The sequence below is a fragment of the Diorhabda sublineata genome, chromosome 3 (genome assembly GCF_026230105.1).
Source record: "Diorhabda sublineata isolate icDioSubl1.1 chromosome 3, icDioSubl1.1, whole genome shotgun sequence".
NCBI lineage: Eukaryota > Metazoa > Arthropoda > Insecta > Coleoptera > Chrysomelidae > Diorhabda > Diorhabda sublineata.
This window is the reverse complement of record NC_079476.1, coordinates 92,923-113,747: the sequence shown is the minus strand read 5'-3', so window position 1 is coordinate 113,747 and position 20,825 is coordinate 92,923. Positions and strand designations below refer to the sequence as shown.

The following is a 20,825-nucleotide window of genomic DNA, read 5'->3' as shown; positions in this document are numbered from 1 at the left end:
TTGTTATGATCGAGGTTCGAAAATTGTGTCGAGTCACAACTGCTTTGAAAATAGCTGATAAGTTTCAACAGATTTTTTTATAGATTTATAGGTATCATTTATAAATAAAACAAAATTTTTCAAGTATTAGTATTTATTGTCTTTATTTACAATATTATAATTAGCACACCATATATATATATATATATATATATTAGGTGTTTATTTATAGGTACTTGTATTTTTTACTAATGTACAGTACCACATATGATGTGTCTTCACCTGTAAGTGGTTTGTAAAATCAGTAAAAATTCTATTCTATTATTTAATAAAAGTAAGTAAACAATTTGCTGCCTACGTTTCTCATACCAATACAAAGTTTCAGTGCAAGTTAAAGTAAATGAACATTAATATTACACAATATATGAAGTATATTTTTTATCAAATTCCTTGATGCAGGTCTAAATCACATTGGTCTGCATGAAAATCGCCCCTGACACCATTTGTGGTGGAGATCCCCTACTTATTTTTCACATATTTCAACGTCTAGTCAGTGGAGTCTCTTAGAAAAGCTCGTAAAAATATCTTTTTATAGGACCAGAAAGCTAAAGATCCCATGGGATCGAGACAAATAAAGACTTTATATATTCATCGAAAACACGCATACAAGCTATCCAGTTGGCAAACGGGAATAACCATAAATTCCAGTTACATACTCTGTTGATATGGAGAAGATGTCCGAAAATATCAGTCGAATCCTTGATAAAATTAGTTATCATGATTATAAATGGACACTTGTGCTGACTTAAAAGTTGTTACTTTAGTCACGATCATACTTACATTACACCATACGGAATTGGCCTATGACTCCTGGTAACAAAAATGTCCTTTGGTCCCGAAGGAAAATATGTACTCGCCACCTTTGCACATTAAACTGGGTTTGTTAAAAAGTTTGTGAATGCAATGGACAAGACATGTGACACATTTCAATTTTTGAAAACTAAATAATGAAGTTTTTACGGGTCCCCAACAACTTTTACAAGATTCAAAATGAAAAAAGGAATTGCTGTTAGCGTGCAAGGCCATGAGATGTGGCATGTCTGTGAAAGTACACTTCCTTCATTAGCGCCTGGACTTCTTCCCTAAAAATTTAGGAGCAATCACCGATGAACACGGGGAACGATTCTATCAAGACATCGCTAAGATGGAAAAGAGATTTTGAGATTTTCAAGAAAGTGAATGCAAGCATGTTGGCGGAGTACCGATGGTTTTTGGGACGAAATAATACCTCAGGGTATAACCGGAGAGGAAGCCCAAAATAATAGTACTTATTTTTACTACTTATCATTGTTTCCAGATTGAATAGTTTTTTTACCCCTTCAAATTAAATCGATGTCCATAAGTTTTTATTATTGAAAAATGGTAAAAAGAGAAGTGCGGAGCTCCCCCGAAAATGGTGGGTGATGGTGATTCAGAACGTAATTTTACATAAGAATCACCAATAATAGTGCCGGTGCTTGGTTAATTTTTTTGCAGACCAGTGTAATTGAAATAGTATATGTTTATTGTATTTAATACTTAGAGATATTCTAATATTATAAGATTTCTACTGTAATTATGGCTTAATGCTATACATAACACTTTTTAAATGAGATATCTTTTATAATTTAGCAAATAATCATATACCATTAGTTTATTTATCAGAAGTAGATAAAGTTTTAACAATTACAATAACTATATTTTTTTTAGAATCCTTCTCGCTTTGTCATAATACCACATTACAGGTCAGCTGGCCCCCGTCCTTTCAGTCTTATTGTTATATAAACAGATTGTTGCATATATATGACAATGTTCCAATTTTCATTTATCTTTTATGAAAATTACTTAAATACAGGATGTTTAATAAATAAGTGGTAATATTACCACTGTTGAATATTTGTGGGAAGTGTACACTCCACTAAATTATCATAAATAAAAGTTTCCAATTACAGTCTGAAATATACAAGGACTGTGGATTAGATGTTGGGAAAAATTAGCAGTTACTTACATTAGGACAAGAATACAACTAGGAGATTTGAACTAATGCGTTTTCAAAATCAATTAAGGCCACATTGTATCTAAGTAATTTAGATTCAATCTTCATATTTTTACCTCATTCAATAGTTATCTATTCCAATTATTAATGAAACGTTCTTTATGTGCCAATATAATTACATAATTTGTTACATTACTGTGGTGTTGGAGTAAGTCAGTGCCAAGGTTTCAAACAAAACAAATTTAGTATAAAAGATTCATGTTGATATTTAATGAACCAGTTTGAGGTATGTAAATGAATATGTTTTTTTAAATACACTCATAACAAACCAAAATTTGTATTTTATATCATTAGCCTTCAAAATAATTTGATACATACATTTTTTTTATGTTGATACATATATTTTTTTATGCTGAAATGATGTAACAAGAGATGAATTCGCCTCTTGTAATTTAAATATAAACAAAGTTTATTTTGTGTGGAATTAGATAGAAAAAAATCACTGGTATACAATTTGAATTTGATATTAAAGTTACTGAACCAAAAACTTTGTTTACTAATAATTGTACTTATATATCTTGATGTAAAACACATTTTATATGTGTGTTTTAACACAGTTTTTGTTAATTAGTTTAGTTATGACTTTATATATTTGATTTTTTTGTTGCAAACATATTTTACTAATTATATTATCATTGAAATGTGATACCTAAATGATACGGGTTTAGATTTAGTTATGAAATAATTCTAGATATTGGGCACATTTAACATGATAGGTGATTCGAAAATAGTAATAACTTGAAACAGGCGATTATAATAATTTTGGAACATTGTTAAAAGCAATTCTTATTTTTTTGGCACTTAGTCATCATATATTTCCGTTAAAGTCACCTGATAATATATTGTAAACATGTTCTTAACACATTAAAATATTTTTTTCAATTATACTTTCACATTCGTTTTTTTTTGGTTTCTTATAATAAATAACTTACACACCTTTCACCTAAAATCTACTAAAATGCTACTCAACTGCTTACTATCTCGGACCGTACTAGAAGTTATCGCCAGTTGTGTTCTTTTATAAACTCTATATAAGTTTGTAAGAAACTTACTATTCAAATCTAATATATAATTTATTTTGTTTGGAAATATTAATATTTGGAAACCAAAGCGGAATATTTGGATCAAATTCTTTAGCCATTATAAACTGTGTTGTCCTTTACCATTTTGCTCCAGTGGCAATAGTCAATCTACACCTATTATATAATGGATAATAACTTGAATTTAATACTGTCCCTCCATTTTTTTCTTCATATACCTTATACATATTAAATATGAAGTAAATTACTGTTGAATATGTTGGTTTCTCTCATAGTTTGTAATATGTGCGTGCCGTGTGGTGAGTTGTTTTCTGATAAGAAGATGGAAGCTGTATTTCTTTCATATCATTTACCTATATCGGGTTCCGAAATTAAAAGTATAAATTGTTATAAATCCAGTGGTTCCATTTACGAATGTGTCTAGACATAAATAAATGGTGTTATATAGTTAATTTTCCGGAATTGAAAGCCTCCTTCAAATCATGCAAAAACCAATACTCTAAGGCAAACTTCCAGAGTTAAGTACAAAGAAACATCTTAATCAATTATTTAATAGAAACTACTATTTTATATCAATACTCGATAGATAAGAATTGAATAGTTCTTGAATGCCCAAAGTCATTTTTTCCCAAAAATTTGCAGAATACCCTCAACACACTCTTATTAAAAACAACTAGTTTGACATGCTAAAGACGTCAATTCTAAATATTTATGGCTTAGTGTAGTAAATTTCTGATTGTGTAACTGTTGAGCTTAATTGAATTCGAACTAAGATTAGTTAATTAATTAAAAAGAGTCTACTATATTATATTAAAAAAAGAAATTATAAGACACAGAATCAGAAGCTGAGATCCCAAAAATTATAGTTCTTGCATCAACATAGAAATTCTAATCCGTAATTTTGTAGATAATATTTAGTGGTTCAGTAATGGTTTAAGTTTCGATGAATATAATCTGTAGTTCCATTTAGAATGATAACATGGTCCGATGTAGTAAGCTACCAGTAAACAATAAATGTGTTCAAACTATTTTACACAAAATCTTCTAATTCTATTAAACCGGTACCACATGGTGCGTCCAATGCTTCCAACGCTGGTACGATTGAACACATCGTGTGGTCGTAGTGCGCGCATGTCATTCGATCAATGTTTTGTTTCCAACATTGGCTATGGAAAATCGGTTTTTTTGACCCCGTCAAAGTAGTAATCTTCGTCAAATATTTAGCTACGTTTGAAGTTGAATTTTGGCGCAAGCGTTGGACGTATCGTGTAGTACCGGCTTTATTCAAAACATTCAAAACTTGATTGGCAAAAACCGCACCGGCGCCAGTTAAATACTAATATGCAGTTATTAAAAACAATACACACGTTTTAAATTATTAATATGCAAGCTTTAGTAATTTCGATTCAGTTACTCACTAAAAATTTTCTTATAACTATCGAATACTGTTAGGAATTTGTAAAAATGCAGTTAAAACTTTGATATATTATTAATAATAATTCCTTGTGATGGTAGTGAAATCAATTTTTCATTGGAGTTTCATAGGGCGTATTGATGGATACATTAGCGGCAAGTTGTATTATAATAATTTGATTATATTTATTTAATACGCAATTAATTATGTTTATTTAGTACGTATAAAATAGTAACAAAAAAACTTAATACTTCAATTTGATATTTGCCTATAAGTATTTTACAGTGCTAGTTTCAACATATTATTTGTTTGAAGTCGAATATCAAATTGTTTTGACCCAAAAATCACTTAAGTGGTTTGTAAATTCCCCACATCAATTGTAGTTTATATAAGTAGCGAAATTTTATTCTGATAGTCTCTTCCTAAGAGACAGTTCATATAATTTAATTTTTGAAACTCATACTGTGCTGCAAGTTTTTTATATGCGTTGCTTTGCACGTTTCCATTCTTTTGGTGTGCTCCCTTATCTTAACTGAAGCATATTTAAGTATAGAGTTCGTTTTTATTATCTACATAGATTAAGATCCCTCTAGATACATTCCGTACATTTATTTTATCATTTGGGATCTAGATTTTTGGCTATCTTCCAATGTATAGAAGTGAAAATACAAATATAAATTTTGTTTGTATTTTTACTATTATCAAGTTAATAGGCAATAAAAACGATAACTAATGCTGGTCATGAACAGGTTTTGGTGAAAAGGTAAGATAAGGCTTTGGTAAAAACAGGAGGTATTATAGGATGATATTTTGTAAGGCTTAACCGAGTTTATATAGAAATACAAAAATACAAGTGGTTCAAACATCGAGCCAATAATATATATGTATGATACTCAATTTTTTAGTGATTATTTGGTTAAATTAGTTGATTAGAATCGGTAAGTTGATTCAATGTCACAAATTTCATCTTTAATAAATGAAATAAACATGTGCTATATACAGAGCTGCCAAAAAGTTACTTAGCTACTTTAGATTGCGTTAGTAAATTTAAAGTATCCTAATAACCAAATTTCTTCAAGTTTTTTTATAAAAAGAAATAATTGTCTCACATAATTTAGGAAATAAATTGCATCTTTGATAATATTTTAGATTCGAAAAATACTATTATTATATTCTATTTATACTAAATAAATTGTAAATGCAGTTAACAACAAAAATAGGGTACATGACAAAATGGTTATACAAATTAATTTATTACTTCATTATTTTTATATATTCTCATTTTTTTTAAGTATATTAGATGTTTACAGGGATTCAAAAATGAGTACTTTTCTTCTTTTTCTTAAATTATTAATATAAGAAATGCATAATCTGATTTTAAAAACTTAGTACTTACATACATAATATACAAAGTAGCTTGAGATAAATAGTCAAACTTCAAACTAAATTTAAATACTTTTTAAAGATAAAGTAACTTATCTAGATACTTTTCCAAATTATCTTCGGCAGTTCTGGTGATATGTTGTACATACAGTGTCTCACTTTATGCTATAAATTAGTTATAAAATATATCAATGTTTAAAAAGTTGGTAAAATGGAAATATACTATTTCTATATAATTAAAATCTAATTATTATCGAACATTCTTTGTGGAATCGGGGAATTCCCTGCAGATGCTGGTAACGATCTGACAGGTTTGTATTCAATGCGACGATAGACAACCTCGTCCTCTACGTTTGCCGTCTTCATCATCTATTGAAAAAACAAATGTTATCAATTTTTTTTTATTAAATATTTGTAACAACAAATAATGCAATACGAGATATGTTATTACTATACTGAATGTCACAATAAATAGTTGAACAAAATAGCTCAAGCAAAACCTTAGAAAGTGAATAGAAACATAGATTATTTTATAATTCCCAGGGAAATATTCAGAGATCTTTTTTTTTTCGATGATTTGATGACTTTGAGGGATAACCACGACAGATAATTATAGATAATGCAACACATTTGTATGTAGTTTATTCGATATCCTATTACTTACAATGATAAAAAATTCCAAAATTCCATAAGAACACGATCAAAAACAATTGAAAGATATTCACCTAAGCATAATCGTATTTAATATATTATCGCTTAATGTTTCTTATTCTTCGAAGTCTTTTTATTGTGACATCCTATTGTTGCCTACTTTTTAGGAAGCATCATATTGCAACATTTTTATACGATATAAGTTACTAGAAAACTTTAAATCTTTAAATAATTAGGGCTTTTCGGAAACTATGATCAGGTATCAGCTGATGGTGGATCTCAGCCCAGGACGAAATTTTGATCACAGTTTCCTATCATTGCGTTCAATTTTCGATAGAAATTTCAAATTTAAAACATGACCTACTAGAACTTTTGATTTTTATAACTTTTTGTGAGTTAATTCTTCGATAATATTTATGTTTAATAATTGTTATTAAGCAGTTATGAACGATTCACCAAATTTTTCGGGGCTTAACCCGATCATAGTTGCTGAAAAGTCTTTAAAAATACCATTAATAAATTGCTTATAGTGAGTTTCGTTTCGATCTCATTTCCAATTAATGTTTTCACTTTGTGAGCAACGAAAAATTTATTTTTTATGATCTACTTATTGTCGAGTCCATATAAAAATGTTGCAGCATGTTTGTTATTCGTTTCAGAATGTGTTAAAATTTAAACAAATGCATCTATGCCTCACATCATCTAAATTTTCTAAAACAAAATTAAGTATTCAAAATTCTATTCTATATTTTATCTAGTCTACAGAAATAATAGTTCACACAATATCAGGCTTGGTAGTTTGAGAAGAACGCTCGTTCTGTTGGTTATATGTTTAATGTTTCAACAGTAATCTTTTATCACTTATCATCATCATCTTATTTACTATCTAATAATATCAAAACAAGTAATGAATTCGGATCTACCGACAAGTCTCTGATTTGAACAAACGGAAAATAATATAGTAGTCGTTTTAAATGTGAATTCTAAGTAAATTTATTTTCAATTCATTTATGAGCTTTTTTTTAGTTTATTGCTTTCCAGTTTCTATGATTTATTTCCAATTTGAATCAATTTCATTCAAAGATTAACATATTTGATTTTGTTGACTTGAAATTTCATGAGACATTTACTATCGCCGTAATTTTTTTTAGTTTATTTGGAAAAACTTTCACAGTGTTAAAAAAACAAGTCATAGATTTTAAAATTGTTTGGATTATTTTAGTGGAGGTGAATTAGAAATTTTTAGCAATATATACTTCAATAATATATGTTTTTAGATGCACTTTAATAATTGATGGTTTTCCAGCTACTTTTCATGAAATTGTTCTTCCTCCGCAAACCATTTACAAACTGTCAAGGTATCTTTTCAACTCCGAATCTAAATGAGAAAATATTATAAGTACGTTTTGAGATGGAAAATAATAGAAATTTCTTTCCACAGTCATAGGTCTTCCATTATTGAAATAAATCATACTACTTTCTATACAGATTACTGTTGAAATATTAAAAATATACACAACACCGTTATGAATTTCAATGTTTAACTAATCTTGTATTATACACAGATTTGTAGCGTGCAAAAAATCTTTGTACTAACAACTGTTTTGATATAATATTAATAAACACCAGTATACATAAATATTGTTACATTTCCATAAAAATATAAATATTTTTTCAACTTAATTGCAATTATTAATTACAAAAAGTAAAAGTTTACACAATTATTGTTATCAATTATTTTAACTCATACAGTAGATGATTGAAAAATCTAGTGTTGAAGTACTAAAGATTTTTATGTGCTCATAAACTAAACAAACCTATTAGGCCTTTGCTAGAAACGTTTCTAATTTAGAATTAACAGTGAATTATCATGATCTCTGGGATCTATATCCATGTCAGCATGAAATAAAAATGGGGAAATTCAAACCTTCACCAGTTATTTAATAGTTAAATTATCGCTATTGCTAATTAATTATATTGGAACCATTGCTTCTGGTTGTGAAGTAAATAATTCATGAATTTATATCAATCTTTTTAGAAATGATCAATATGATACTTTTTTACCACTCATAATTTGTTTACCCTACGAAACTTCTCAAAAATATTAATATAAAATATAATCATACTAATGGGGTGGATAAATTCAGTTGTTTGAAAACGACCAATCCCCATAGTGACTTTACAGAAAAGATTTACATCAATTATAATTTTTGTACACTCACAGCCAAATAATATACATTCAAAAAATTTGTTATTTTAAAATTAATTTGAATAATTGAATTTTCTTACAATAGGTAAATTTAAATGAAATCCGACATATATTTTAAATACTACGAAAATTGTAGAAGTCATTTAATATAGGTATAGAAAAAAAATATATTTATTAACTTTAAGTGTTTTGATTTGTTCCGCACTAAACTTTCTTATTTTATTATCCTTTCTTATTATTATAAAAGAATAACATTATTTACAATTTACAAATTTAGCTTAATATAAAACAAAATGAAAACAAACTCACTAGCATATATAAGGCGTTGATATTGATGTTTTAATAACTCTAGATCAGTTACAGGTATCTTATTATTGTTGTTTACTTTACATACATTTTCTAATCTTTTTTAGAGCTGATTGATCATAAATCTGGAAATTCTCAACACTCTGGCTACATAATACTAGCCATCATAAACCGAAGCAATATTTGTTGCTGCTTTTATAATAAGGGTAACATATTTTAAATTACTATGCTTAAAATTTTTAAATGACTTAACAGATGGGAATACCACAGCCATAAATGCAGACAAGTTAAATACGTGAACTACTACAACTATTGTTATGAATAAAAAAGAAATTGTAAATAAATTTGCAATGAGTTTTGATAATAATAAAATAAGACATTCGGTATCGATATAATGTATTGAAAAGGGATAATCATGAAATTTAATATATTACGAAGTGGTTAAAACATAATATATTGACCATACATTATAATAACACAATTTTTGGAAGCAAGGTTGTACATTCATATAATAAAGAGTATTCATCTTACAATAAAAAGTGTTATTTAAATAATACAAATAGCTGCAATTAATTTGATAGATCAAAGGTGACGCCCTGTAGTTAAAAAATATAAGAATCTGTCATTTTGGTCAGTGTACATTTCCAAAAACAAACATTTTCAAAAGTAGGAATGATTCTTATCCTTTGTCTGTATGAGTAAGCAGTTTTAGAACATTCAGGAGTGATCTAAAATATTCTGCAACTATCCTGAAGAATTGGATATAAAAGCAATGCATTCATAATAGGAGAAAACGTCAAAATTTTAAATGGATGGTTATAATTTTCTAGAATATCTTTTGTTAATTTCTTTTCCCTACTACAACTGAAGGTGCCACATTAAATTGTTATCGGACATTAAAAAAAGTGTCTTTGATGGAATAATACGGTACTGGTATTGAAGAGACAAATTCTTCATTAAATATGAAGGACGCCATTATATAATATTAATAACAATACTCCTCATTAAATGTTACGGAATGTTAGAAAGTTAGTCACTTACACCCGTGGAGCTTGTCATTTCACCTGTTTTGTCTGGATTTAAAGGACACACTAGGTCTCCATAATCTGCTTCGCCTTTAGATTTTTTCCTCTTCAGCGAAAATTGTGATTTTTTTGTTACCTAACAAACATGAAATTGTTAAAAATTGCGATGCATTTTTTTTTATTATTATTGGATACGAGAAAAATGTAAATCCGAAAAATAACTGTAAGATCCATATGATTAAATATAATTATTAATCTATGAATACCAATATTTTTGGATAAATAAATTGAGGTTATTTAGTTAAAGATGATGTTTTGTACCTTTAATTTTAATGAAGGCGTTAAAGGTATGTATCCCATCGTTGACTCTATTTCTCTTTTTTCTTGGATTATATCTTTACCCAGCAGTTCTATAAAATGCGTATTAAGGTGTCGCCTAAGTAACGTCTTTCCTGGTGGTATTGATAAAAGTGACGCCATCAATTCAGCATTAAATTTTGGTTCCAATACCATTAAACCACCATGAACGCCTGCCCCCCTTAAATTTGGTGCGTATTCTGCCAAGTCGACTGCTCTTAACCATTCCATTACTCTATAAAATTAAATGTGTTATACATTCAAACCTAAAGTAACAAATAAAGTAACAATAGTTAGATACACCTTGATTTAAACATTTTAATGCATTTTATGAACATACCGATGTGTAGTCCACAAAGAAATTTGTCTAATCGTAGGCGGATCTGGATCGTCAGGAAGAGATCTTCTTTGTAGACATCCAGGTTCGTAATTATTTTCACGTAATACTTGAATACCTCTTTTAATACTGGCGACATGTAACATTGACGTTACATGTAATAGTGCTAAATCATCCATGGTAAGTCGATGTAGAACTCGACCATCTACTCTATTTATTAGGAAGTTTTCTTTGTGCTGTGGTAAGCCCGTATCGTCCAGCCATCTTAGTACCCAAGCCGTGTCCAATTTACCTACAAAAATCAACAGGATTGGAATGAGCTTCACACTGTTATTGATTGAAATAATCATAACCATTTATTTATGAATGGTTCAAGAAGGTTAATCCTCCTCTCCTCAAAATCTCCTTTCTGCTAGACCTAATCTTATCAAGTACCTCCTTAAGTGCCCTGTGAGGTAATAACTGATGTGAGGTAGCTTATTTCTTGAAACTGGAGATACAACCCGGAAAGGTTTCTTATTCTGGAACTTTTTCCTAAACCATAGAAAGGCTTGAGGCTAATTTGAGGCTTTCATGTTCCTTTCTTGGCGAGTTTATTGACCCCTTTATTTCATTTGCCTAATTTAAGTTTTACGGTATTCCCATGCCAATTTTTAGTTAATAACATGCGCGCTTAGTGTTTGGATAGTTTCCTCACTATCTGAATGAATCGATATGTCATTATCTCTTACGGTTTCTTTTCCAGGTTCATTCCCATGCATCTTTTGATGAGAAGTATTTCTGCTTGTAAGATGCTTTTTATTGAAAATAAAAAGTAACATCATATTATTAACTGTCCTAAAGTTAAATATATATCTAACAACACATGACTGATATAAGCGAATGTCTTTTAATTACTAATCGTCTACATGGCAATTCGTAGAGGTTAATCCCACGAAAAAGCGTTAGATTGAAGAGACCCGCCAATTATAACCTATTGGGAAAATGTTTTAGTAGACCATAGGATGTCGGATTAGGAATGATTTATTATCCTTCACTTAGTAAAAATATAGCTCCAGTACAAGCTACATTATTAAAGAATATTCAAAAAATAGGATACAAAAAAATAGTTAAAAGTTCAGTATGTTTCAACGTGTAGCTGAATACAATGTCTGAATACTATTCTAATTTCCACATTGTATAATTTATGATTCAGAAAATTGATATGAGAAACTTGACATATATTCATGTAAAAAAAAATCTCTTCGGGTTACGCTGCCAATCAGTTATTGAACTACCTTCAATTGTGAACGTATCTTCAAAAATGCAGTCCTTTTGGAGGCAAAGAAGAATTTGTATTAATTAGAAACCAGTTTTGATGTTCTTCAGCAAGCAATGAAAAGATAATAAAAAGTGGTCTCTAGTGTATTATAAGTAAACTCGTTCATTGATAAAATTTGTTTTATGTCAGTTTTGTTGAAGTTTTTGTCTAAGTATAATATATAACAAAAAATTCCAAATATGTTATGTTATTAATAATTTTGTTGTAAATTTATATACTTATGATTTGCTGAAAGAAAAATGCATTAAAACGTCTTAATCCAACTACATATTTTTTTTTCACACTAAAAACAGAGCAATAAAACAAATGATGTTAATTTTTTCGTTTTTTCTGGAAGCTGGTTGAATTTTCGAATACCTTGAAAAGAAAAAAAATCCAACTAGTGTTCTTTGGAAACAAGTTACTGAAATATGAAATATCTTGTATAATAACTTTCAAATTTGTCTTCGGGTCAAATCAGGCAAAATAACTCAATAACCCCCATTTCTGGATGACAGGCAAAAATATTTAAAAGGTACTGAAATGAAAAAATTAGATAACTTGGAAACACGAAAAAAGAATCAATTTGGAGTATGATGGGCACCAAAATCTTCAGATCCTCAAACTTACAAGGCGTTGTAGACTAGAGAAAATTATGCTGGTACTACAGGAGGCAATAAAAAAAAATTAATAAAATATGTTAAATGTTAATCAACAAATACCTGCTTGAGCTAAGTATAGATCGCTTGATCCATTAGCTTGTGTATCGATAAGTGCCAATTGTAATTTCTTCCTATGCAACGGATTTTTTATATTCAATTCTTTTTCTATCTCATTAATAGAAGCTTCTTGTAATTGCTGACCATTCTGAACCCAACGTTTTGCTTCTGTTATGTAATTATCAAGCCCCAAGTCTTGTAACCAATCACAAATATTTTCTGTATCCCATTCAGAGAAGGGTTTGTCTGGTCTAAAAATCCAATGAATAATAGAGCAATGATTATTTCTTTATATCATTATAAGAGAAAAATCAAGAGAACTAATAAAAAATCGAAAGGTTAATTACTTTTGTACTATTTGAGGTTCACTCCATCCCAATCTTGCCGATGCAGTAGCTCTGACACCTCCTCTTTGGAATTCGCTTAAGCCCTGAATGTCTTCTAAATTTCCAGATCCGGATCTTTTAATTTTACCAAAAATCTTCTTAATTCCTTTGGATTTATTGAATGAGATATTTGGAGAACCGGGCGATTCATTTGATCCGTCTTCTATCAAGACTTTTTCTGTTTCCGCTAAAATTATTAAAAACAAACAAATGAGACACTATTTTATTTAATAGAGTGATAAAAACACAGTTTGATTATTCAAAATTGGAATTTTTAAAAACATAAAAACAACTTGATATGTCACTGTTGAAAACTCGTTTAGAAAATTCTCTTTTTATTTGTTTATTGAATCATTCATGTAACTGGATCGAAGAAAAAAATGCAGCTTCAAATATTTTATACAATAAAGGATGATAACATTACCTAGAGCGAATGAATATGAATGATCACATTCAATGGAGAAATTACTAATGCATATTTGGTAGTAATTTGCAAAAACAATGAAACTCCACAGCCTTGAAAATGGTTTTAATCATTATTATCATGATAAGTAGCCAGTGAAGTGACCAAAAAAATATTTTGAATTAGATTTTACTAATAGTTAATAATCAGCATTATTTTTGTTTATTTAAATTACTTGCACAATACAGAGATTGTGAGATAATTGTAGCAGATAATAAAAACAAGTTAAGTCAGATATTAATTGACACATGTCTGACATAAAAGCTAAGTCAGAAAGTTACTCAATTTTAATTAGGTAATCTAAGAAAAGAGCTGGCAGCCGTGGAATAAACAATTGATTTTATCGTATGTACCAAGGACAGCTTTTCTTGATTTTCCATTAGTGAGAGTAGTTTTGTATTGTTTCATGCTGTTTCATCCATTAGATAATTTTTAGATCTGTTTCTGAAACTGAGGGTTTTTGCGTTTTCGAATGAATCTGCTAGTAATCTTTCAAGGGATGTACAAAATTTTGGACACTTGTATTTATTTTGTGTTTAAATTACGAAAGTTTTTTATTTAAACATTATTTTCCACTGTTGCGTTCAAGTTTATCATACATGATTAGGTTACAAAGTAATGACACAGTGGCAGCTGAAATGTAAAAGTACAAACTTGAAACTTTAGATGGAGTTAACCCCTTTTTATTATATGAAAAGAACTTAAGTCAGAATCCTGCTCAGTTTCCATAATAAGTTTTCATTATAATTCCGATTTAGATTAAAAATTTACAGGTTACCTACACTGAATAAAACACTACATATTGGGAAAAAAAAGACAAAGCGACTTTTTCGGGAGGAGATTTCGCACTTCTTCAAGTATCAACTCTTTAAAAAGCAATTTTGCAATAAAGCTGGAAATAATAAGATCTAAAATCGATCAAACAAGTTCACAAACCATACAACAATTTACGACCAAGGCTTTTGTTTACTACGTGGTAGCTGAGTTTTGACAATTCGTTAGATTGTTTTTTGGTATCATTTCCATTAAATAAATCTTAGAAGCAAAGATTGATATATAACGAGGGTACATGAAACAAAAATGTTTAAATTAATATTCTCAAAAATCATATGAAATTAATAGATGAATATTTAATTATTTAATCCCGTCTAAAAATATTAATTTAAAAAAAAATTCTTGATCCCTGCCATCTAATATACTGTTTCCTTCATGAATAGTCTGGTATAGAGTGACTTTATTTATGTGGAGTAAAAATTAGTTAAATTAGGCGGAGGATATGATTTTTTTTTATTTCTTTCATAAGATGGATACAAGATCCTTCAAATATTCAAACATATGTTTCCAATAGTTTTTTCATTAATAATTTCTGGCTAGACCCATAGCTGACCTTATCTTACAGTAACTAGTGATCGATTTTAGATAAGATACCGTTTTCAATTGAAAATTAATTATAATCAACATAAACAAACAACGAAATTAAAAATATGTTGAAGTATTTTAAATATTTTGATTTTTATATTTATTGAGCAAAAGATAAAGCAAGAAATCTTGCGTGCTTTCAAATGATATACACCGATAGCAAAAATTTCGTTAACATGCACATTTAATTGTTTTTCGTATACTTTTATTAATATAGGGTGAATTGAAAACAAGTGACGTATTTTTAGTGATAATATTCCATTATTTGCTATCACTGTATTCAAAAAACTGTGATGAAGCTTTGAAATTATTTGAGCAACAAACCATTGTGTACCATTGAAAATGATATAAGTGCAATTTTCAAGTAAATGTATCAAAGCTGTCCAAATAAAAAACGAGTGTAATTATGTCATACACAACAATTTTTCTTCTCACTTACATTTCACATAGATGTATCTTCTCCTTGTGATGAGCAAGTGAAAAAATTTTACTCTTTGATAAAAATTTCATCATTATTGTGGATTTACAAGTTATCAAATAAATCGGAGATAACGGAAACATTTCCAATATTACAGAATTGCAAGAACCTTGTAAATACATTGATCTATTAAAAACACTTCATGAAAAAGTCAACAAAATAAAATATCTTAATCGAAATAAACCCCCAGAAAACTATGGTATTATCGAATAAATAGAATACATATAAAAAAAATAGAAAGATTGGGGATTTAATTAAAAATAACATTCAACTAGTGGGTTTTACTTAATAATAATAATAATAATAATAATAATAATAATAATAATAATAATACCCTAAATAAGAAGAAATATATATAGGAAGGGAATATGGAAGTTGAAAAGATTCGAAAAGGAAACATGTGGATCAATGAGGAATTTTAAAAGTCTCGAAATCATATACAAAAGTTTTTGTCTGCTACGAATTCATTTCAAAAAGTAAATTTCAAACTGACATTGGTAACAAGGAAGTATAGATTCATGAAAATAGCTACATCAAACCCATTCAATAATTGTATGAATGGGTAGAAAATGAAGTTTTTAGTCCTAACTTCACTTTCGACTTCAAAAAGAGACCAAATCGAAAGTAAAATGAAGCGAAAAAAATTTTTTATGAACAATTAAGGATTAAATTACGATTTTTTAGAATAAATTCATTAAAGTTTAATTCGTGTTTAATACAAATTTGCAGAGACATCGATTTTAGAGTCTAAATGATTTGAAAAAAAATAGTATATTAGTATAACCAACATGAAGATTGATATTACAGGCAAAAATTTGGTACCTCGAATAATATATTAACTGAAACTGTAGCTATTTTGAATTTGACATATTCGATGGTAAAATTTAACAGTCTGATGGTACTTTTCTTGAAAATATCGACGTATTAAACAAGACTTGGATAAATAAATTGCCAGTTGAAAAAATATTGATTAAGAAAGTGCCATTCCATCTTTAATTATTATAATATTGCTGTTATTGTTTTTTATTATTTTGGCTTTAGTTTATGTTTTGTTTCTGTCTATATAATTTTGTTCCATGTTTCTGATCCGATCTCTAAGCAAATAATGTCATTAAACCCATAATTACCCTTTGTAAAATTAACGCCATAATTATTGCAATGAACATATTACATTTATTTGTCAAAATTTGGAAATACGCCGTTAGTTGATCATTAAAGTTTTAGAAAAAGCTTGCTAATGTACTTACGCTTAACGCTTTTGATAGATTATGTCTTGTCAAAATTTTAGTGTCCTAAAATTTCGTAAAAACATTTTCAATTTTATCCTGTATTCCCCCTCATAAATTAAAAAAAAATAATGATAAAAAGAGGTAAAATATACTTCAGATACCTTGGCTACACTTTGGATTAGTTTGAGGGAAGTAAACTTCAAACTGACATGGGTAGCGAGGGAGTGAAAATTAATGGAAAGCAATAAACTACCGAAAACAGCTTCATTCGATAATTAACCAGACTGTAAACTTATGAACAATTACATAAAATATGAAGAGTCAAGGAATGCCAGCAGTTTCTTCAGTTTATCAGAAAATAGTCTTGAGTCTGTCATTCAACTTCACATAATTATTTCAAATTATAAAATGGTGGTAGTAGATAGTAAGATGTACCAACATTGAAATCAAGCACAAAAATTTTTTTTACTGTGGAAGAAAGGAATAAAGTTAAGCGACCCATTCTATGATAATCTAGGAAGTTATTTAGGTTATTTTGTTCAAAGTTTTTTATTTTATTTACAACACGTATTCTATTTTTCCTCCAAAAAATCTTCTTTTTTTAACATCAATCTCACATTATGATGTAGTAAGGTTGCTAATCAAATACATCTTAGAGTAGGTAGACCAGAATGTATGGAAAGCAGGACTTCCGAAACCGATAAAAGCTAATCACTAACGATGTATAAGAGATTTAGAGTGTAAAGCCTTTATTAGTCATTATATTTTATCTACAGACAAAGAGAAATGAAATGAGAATGGTATTATACGAGACAAAATCTATCAAAAACATTTTTTTATTAACACTAACAATGAATTAGAAAAAATATACGGTTAGTGTATTACGATGGCGTACGTCTCATGCTTAAAAAATAGACCAGAGCTATCACCTAGATTCGGAACAGAGAATCCCCTGTGCCTGCCCCCTACCAGAGAATAAAATCCCCTACCGAAGGCGACTCCTTTTTTATTTCCGTTTGCAGGATTCGCGTTGTTGTCGACGTTGCTACCATTGCCATTTAGAAGAAATTGTTGACGTGGAAGACTGCCGTAATGAACGTCGATTTGACGCTTGAAATTCGCTGGAGGAGTCTGGAAAATGTGCTTCACTTAGTCATTTGATTTTTTTTATGAAACAAAATCTGCATTTTGGTAATAATAATGTATAATTGAGAATATTGTAATAAATAATGCTCAATTTTTATTCATGTTTTACTCACTCAGGTATTTATTTAAAATAACTAGAAACCAAATAATTTTATTTCTTGCCATTTATACAAAAATGAATATCAGACTAATTGGAATAGAATATAAAATATGTTTTTTAAACATTTATTAATAACTTTATTATAATACAAATATTGTATTATTTCACAATTACAATAATAAAAATGAGAAATATTTAGACCAAAAATGAATGTCGATGTAGGTTATAATATAGCCAAACGAAATTCTTTTAGTAAAAAACAAATGTGTGATTATTCCAAAAAAAAAATCTCGACAGTTAATAACATTGCATATTATTAGTTATATGATACTGAGGATTAGAATGTATGAATACCAAGATAGTAGCATATAAGAAGCCATAATGATAATCAAGTATAGTTAATAATGTATGTCACAAAACAACCATCAGTAAAAATACCCATAGTGCAATGAATAGGGACAGATGAAGATATAAAAGAGAAAGTTTTATTACTCTTGTTTATGTGACCACTGCTCTCCTGTCAAGAAGACAAAAGGGAAGAAGATATGGTGGTGGAACATTTTAAGAATAACCAGACGTTAGAGAAAAATACCAAGTAGATATATAAGTGAAGTGAGCTCAACTTGTTTCTAGAGTTTGCTACGTGACCAGTTTACACCAATCACATGTACGTTTTGAAATAATAGTTCAGTTGGAGAAAATTTTTAAAAGCATATGGTTTGAACAAATTAAATTCCGATAACAAACAAACCTTCGGTCTTTGTTGAATATCTGGTAAAGGTGTAGATATATCTATCCTTCCGGCGTTATTAGCTACTACTGTCACTGGACTAGGTGATGGTGAAATCCTATTCAATCTCTAAAAATAAATAAAATCCAATAAGTACATGCATCCTAAAAATATTTTAAAAGGATATTTATAGAAGAGTATACGAAATATTTTCATTTTAGTTTTATACATTTAGTTCGAATAATAATTACCGACAATTTCCAAGGCGCATTTTCATTGGTGAATAAGTAATAGTTGCTAGGAACAGACTTGAAAACAAAGTAACCATTCAAAGTGCATTTAAATACTGTAATACAATAGTACAGGAAGAAGAATGATGACCAAAATGGCGGTGAAGTGTCCTCACTATTGAAGAGTCGGATTTGTGACGTGACTTAGAACAGATAAAATTACTTAATTATTTGAAATCAAACAAATGAGCTGGTATCATTTACTAGTCCAATATATTCTATTATGAATAATAATTCGCCACTGATACTGAACAAAAGTTCAGATAAAGGGAGTATTGATCCAAAAACTTCTATCGATAGTTTACATAGTATATTCATGTTTTAGAATTTTTACACATGAATGGATATCAAAAGCTATATAGGCATATCTATGCAAAATACTTCTGAATAGTAATCGATATTACAAGTTGGTGAAATAATTATCTGTTCTTCCAGTAAGTAAATTCATAGAGTGGATTTTACTAGTTTCGAATGTATGGTGTCAGTTGATAGATTATGTTTTGTTATCCTCTAGTTTTATGTACGAATTAGTTTAAAGGTACATAACATAAGGTACAGTTTAAAAAAAGAATAGTTGCTAGTAATATAAAAATAAAAAAGTTTGTCATCTCAATTTGAAAATCATTTATGAGGTAGCTTGTTACATACAAAGTATTGAAATTATATGATAACCCATTAAATAATTTAAAATTACTTGATTTCCAGCATGTTGTACTGGTGTAGAGGTTAGAGTAGGTTGAGATGTCATCCTAGGCATCACGGGAGGTTTCTTTAAATCAGAGTTATTGTTGAAATGAGTATTTCTCAATTCCGCATTTTCCCTTTCTAAAGCTGCTTGTTGTAACTTCAATTCGCTCACTAACGACATCATTTCTAGTTTTTGGGTTTCTAACGATGATCTGGACAAAATTTCCTGAAAAATAAAATATGTTAATAATTTTTCAGAGTTATAAAATCTTATAAAATGTTTATCACTATTTTTAATATTAGAAGAAATTATATTTTTAATAAAATTGTAATATATACAGTGTGAATGCAAATCTTAATGATGTTATGTCATTTATTGGTGAGATAACTTGGTTAATTGAGGATAATATTTGTGATACTCATTTTAAAATATATCTAGAATTAAGATGTGATAGTTGGATAGCTCTTTCAGCCAAATCAACAATCACCTATTTTTTTAAAGATAAGATGGCATGTTTAATAGTTTGAGGACCGAAGGTTACATCGACAATAATACAAATAACAAGAATAACTGTACGACATAAGTGTTGACGATATTGCAAGTACAACTTGTAAAGAAAAAACACTTATAACTTTTAATAACAATACAATTATTTACTGGAGAAAGAAGAATAACTTAACAAACTTAATAAAATCGTTACACTATTTACACTACTAAATAAATTAGAATGTACGGTATAAGATCATCTGTATATAATGTAGGAGCTGGAATTTTTAGAAAATAATTCGTAATGGAGCAGTTAGCAGTTATGAGGTTTTATAAGAACACTATGATTAAAAGGAAATTGACGAATACTTACTCTTTGTAATTTATCCTCGGTTTCTGATAACTGCTGTTTTTTCTCGTAGAGTAACTTTTCTAAATCTGAAATTTTATCAGATTGAGCTTCGATTTGATCTGTCAATACTTGTACTTGTAATTGGAGGTTATCTTTTTCGTACTGAAGTTTCCTAAACTTTTCGTCCGTTTCGGTCGGCTAAAAATAGATGATATATATATAAAAAAAATTTGATTAAAAATC

The 20,825-nt window shown here is 28.7% G+C and overlaps 1 protein-coding gene across 7 annotated transcripts in view; it reads right to left on the bottom strand.

Annotated features, from left to right (window-relative positions):
* Nucleotides 1-115: 115 nt before the first annotated feature.
* Nucleotides 116-20,825, bottom strand: part of LOC130442070 (liprin-beta-2) — a 42,010-nt gene continuing 21,300 nt past the window's right edge. For 3 of the 7 annotated variants that reach the window (XM_056776056.1, XM_056776055.1, XM_056776057.1), the window contains 10 exons: nt 20,604-20,780; nt 19,751-19,969; nt 18,788-18,895; nt 17,720-17,921; nt 13,163-13,388; nt 12,819-13,066; nt 10,800-11,088; nt 10,424-10,694; nt 10,119-10,238; nt 116-6,280 (listed from right to left, as the gene is read on the bottom strand). In XM_056776056.1, coding sequence (XP_056632034.1) covers nt 6,155-6,280; nt 10,119-10,238; nt 10,424-10,694; nt 10,800-11,088; nt 12,819-13,066; nt 13,163-13,388; nt 17,720-17,921; nt 18,788-18,895; nt 19,751-19,969; nt 20,604-20,780 — 1,986 coding nt within the window. In that variant the 3' untranslated portion in view covers nt 116-6,154. Of the gene's footprint in view, nt 6,281-8,379; nt 8,447-10,118; nt 10,239-10,423; nt 10,695-10,799; nt 11,089-12,818; nt 13,067-13,162; nt 13,389-17,719; nt 17,922-18,787; nt 18,896-19,750; nt 19,970-20,603; nt 20,781-20,825 lie in introns of all 7 variants that reach the window. The other 4 variants (XM_056776059.1, XM_056776060.1, XM_056776061.1 and 1 more) reach the window with 4 other exon arrangements.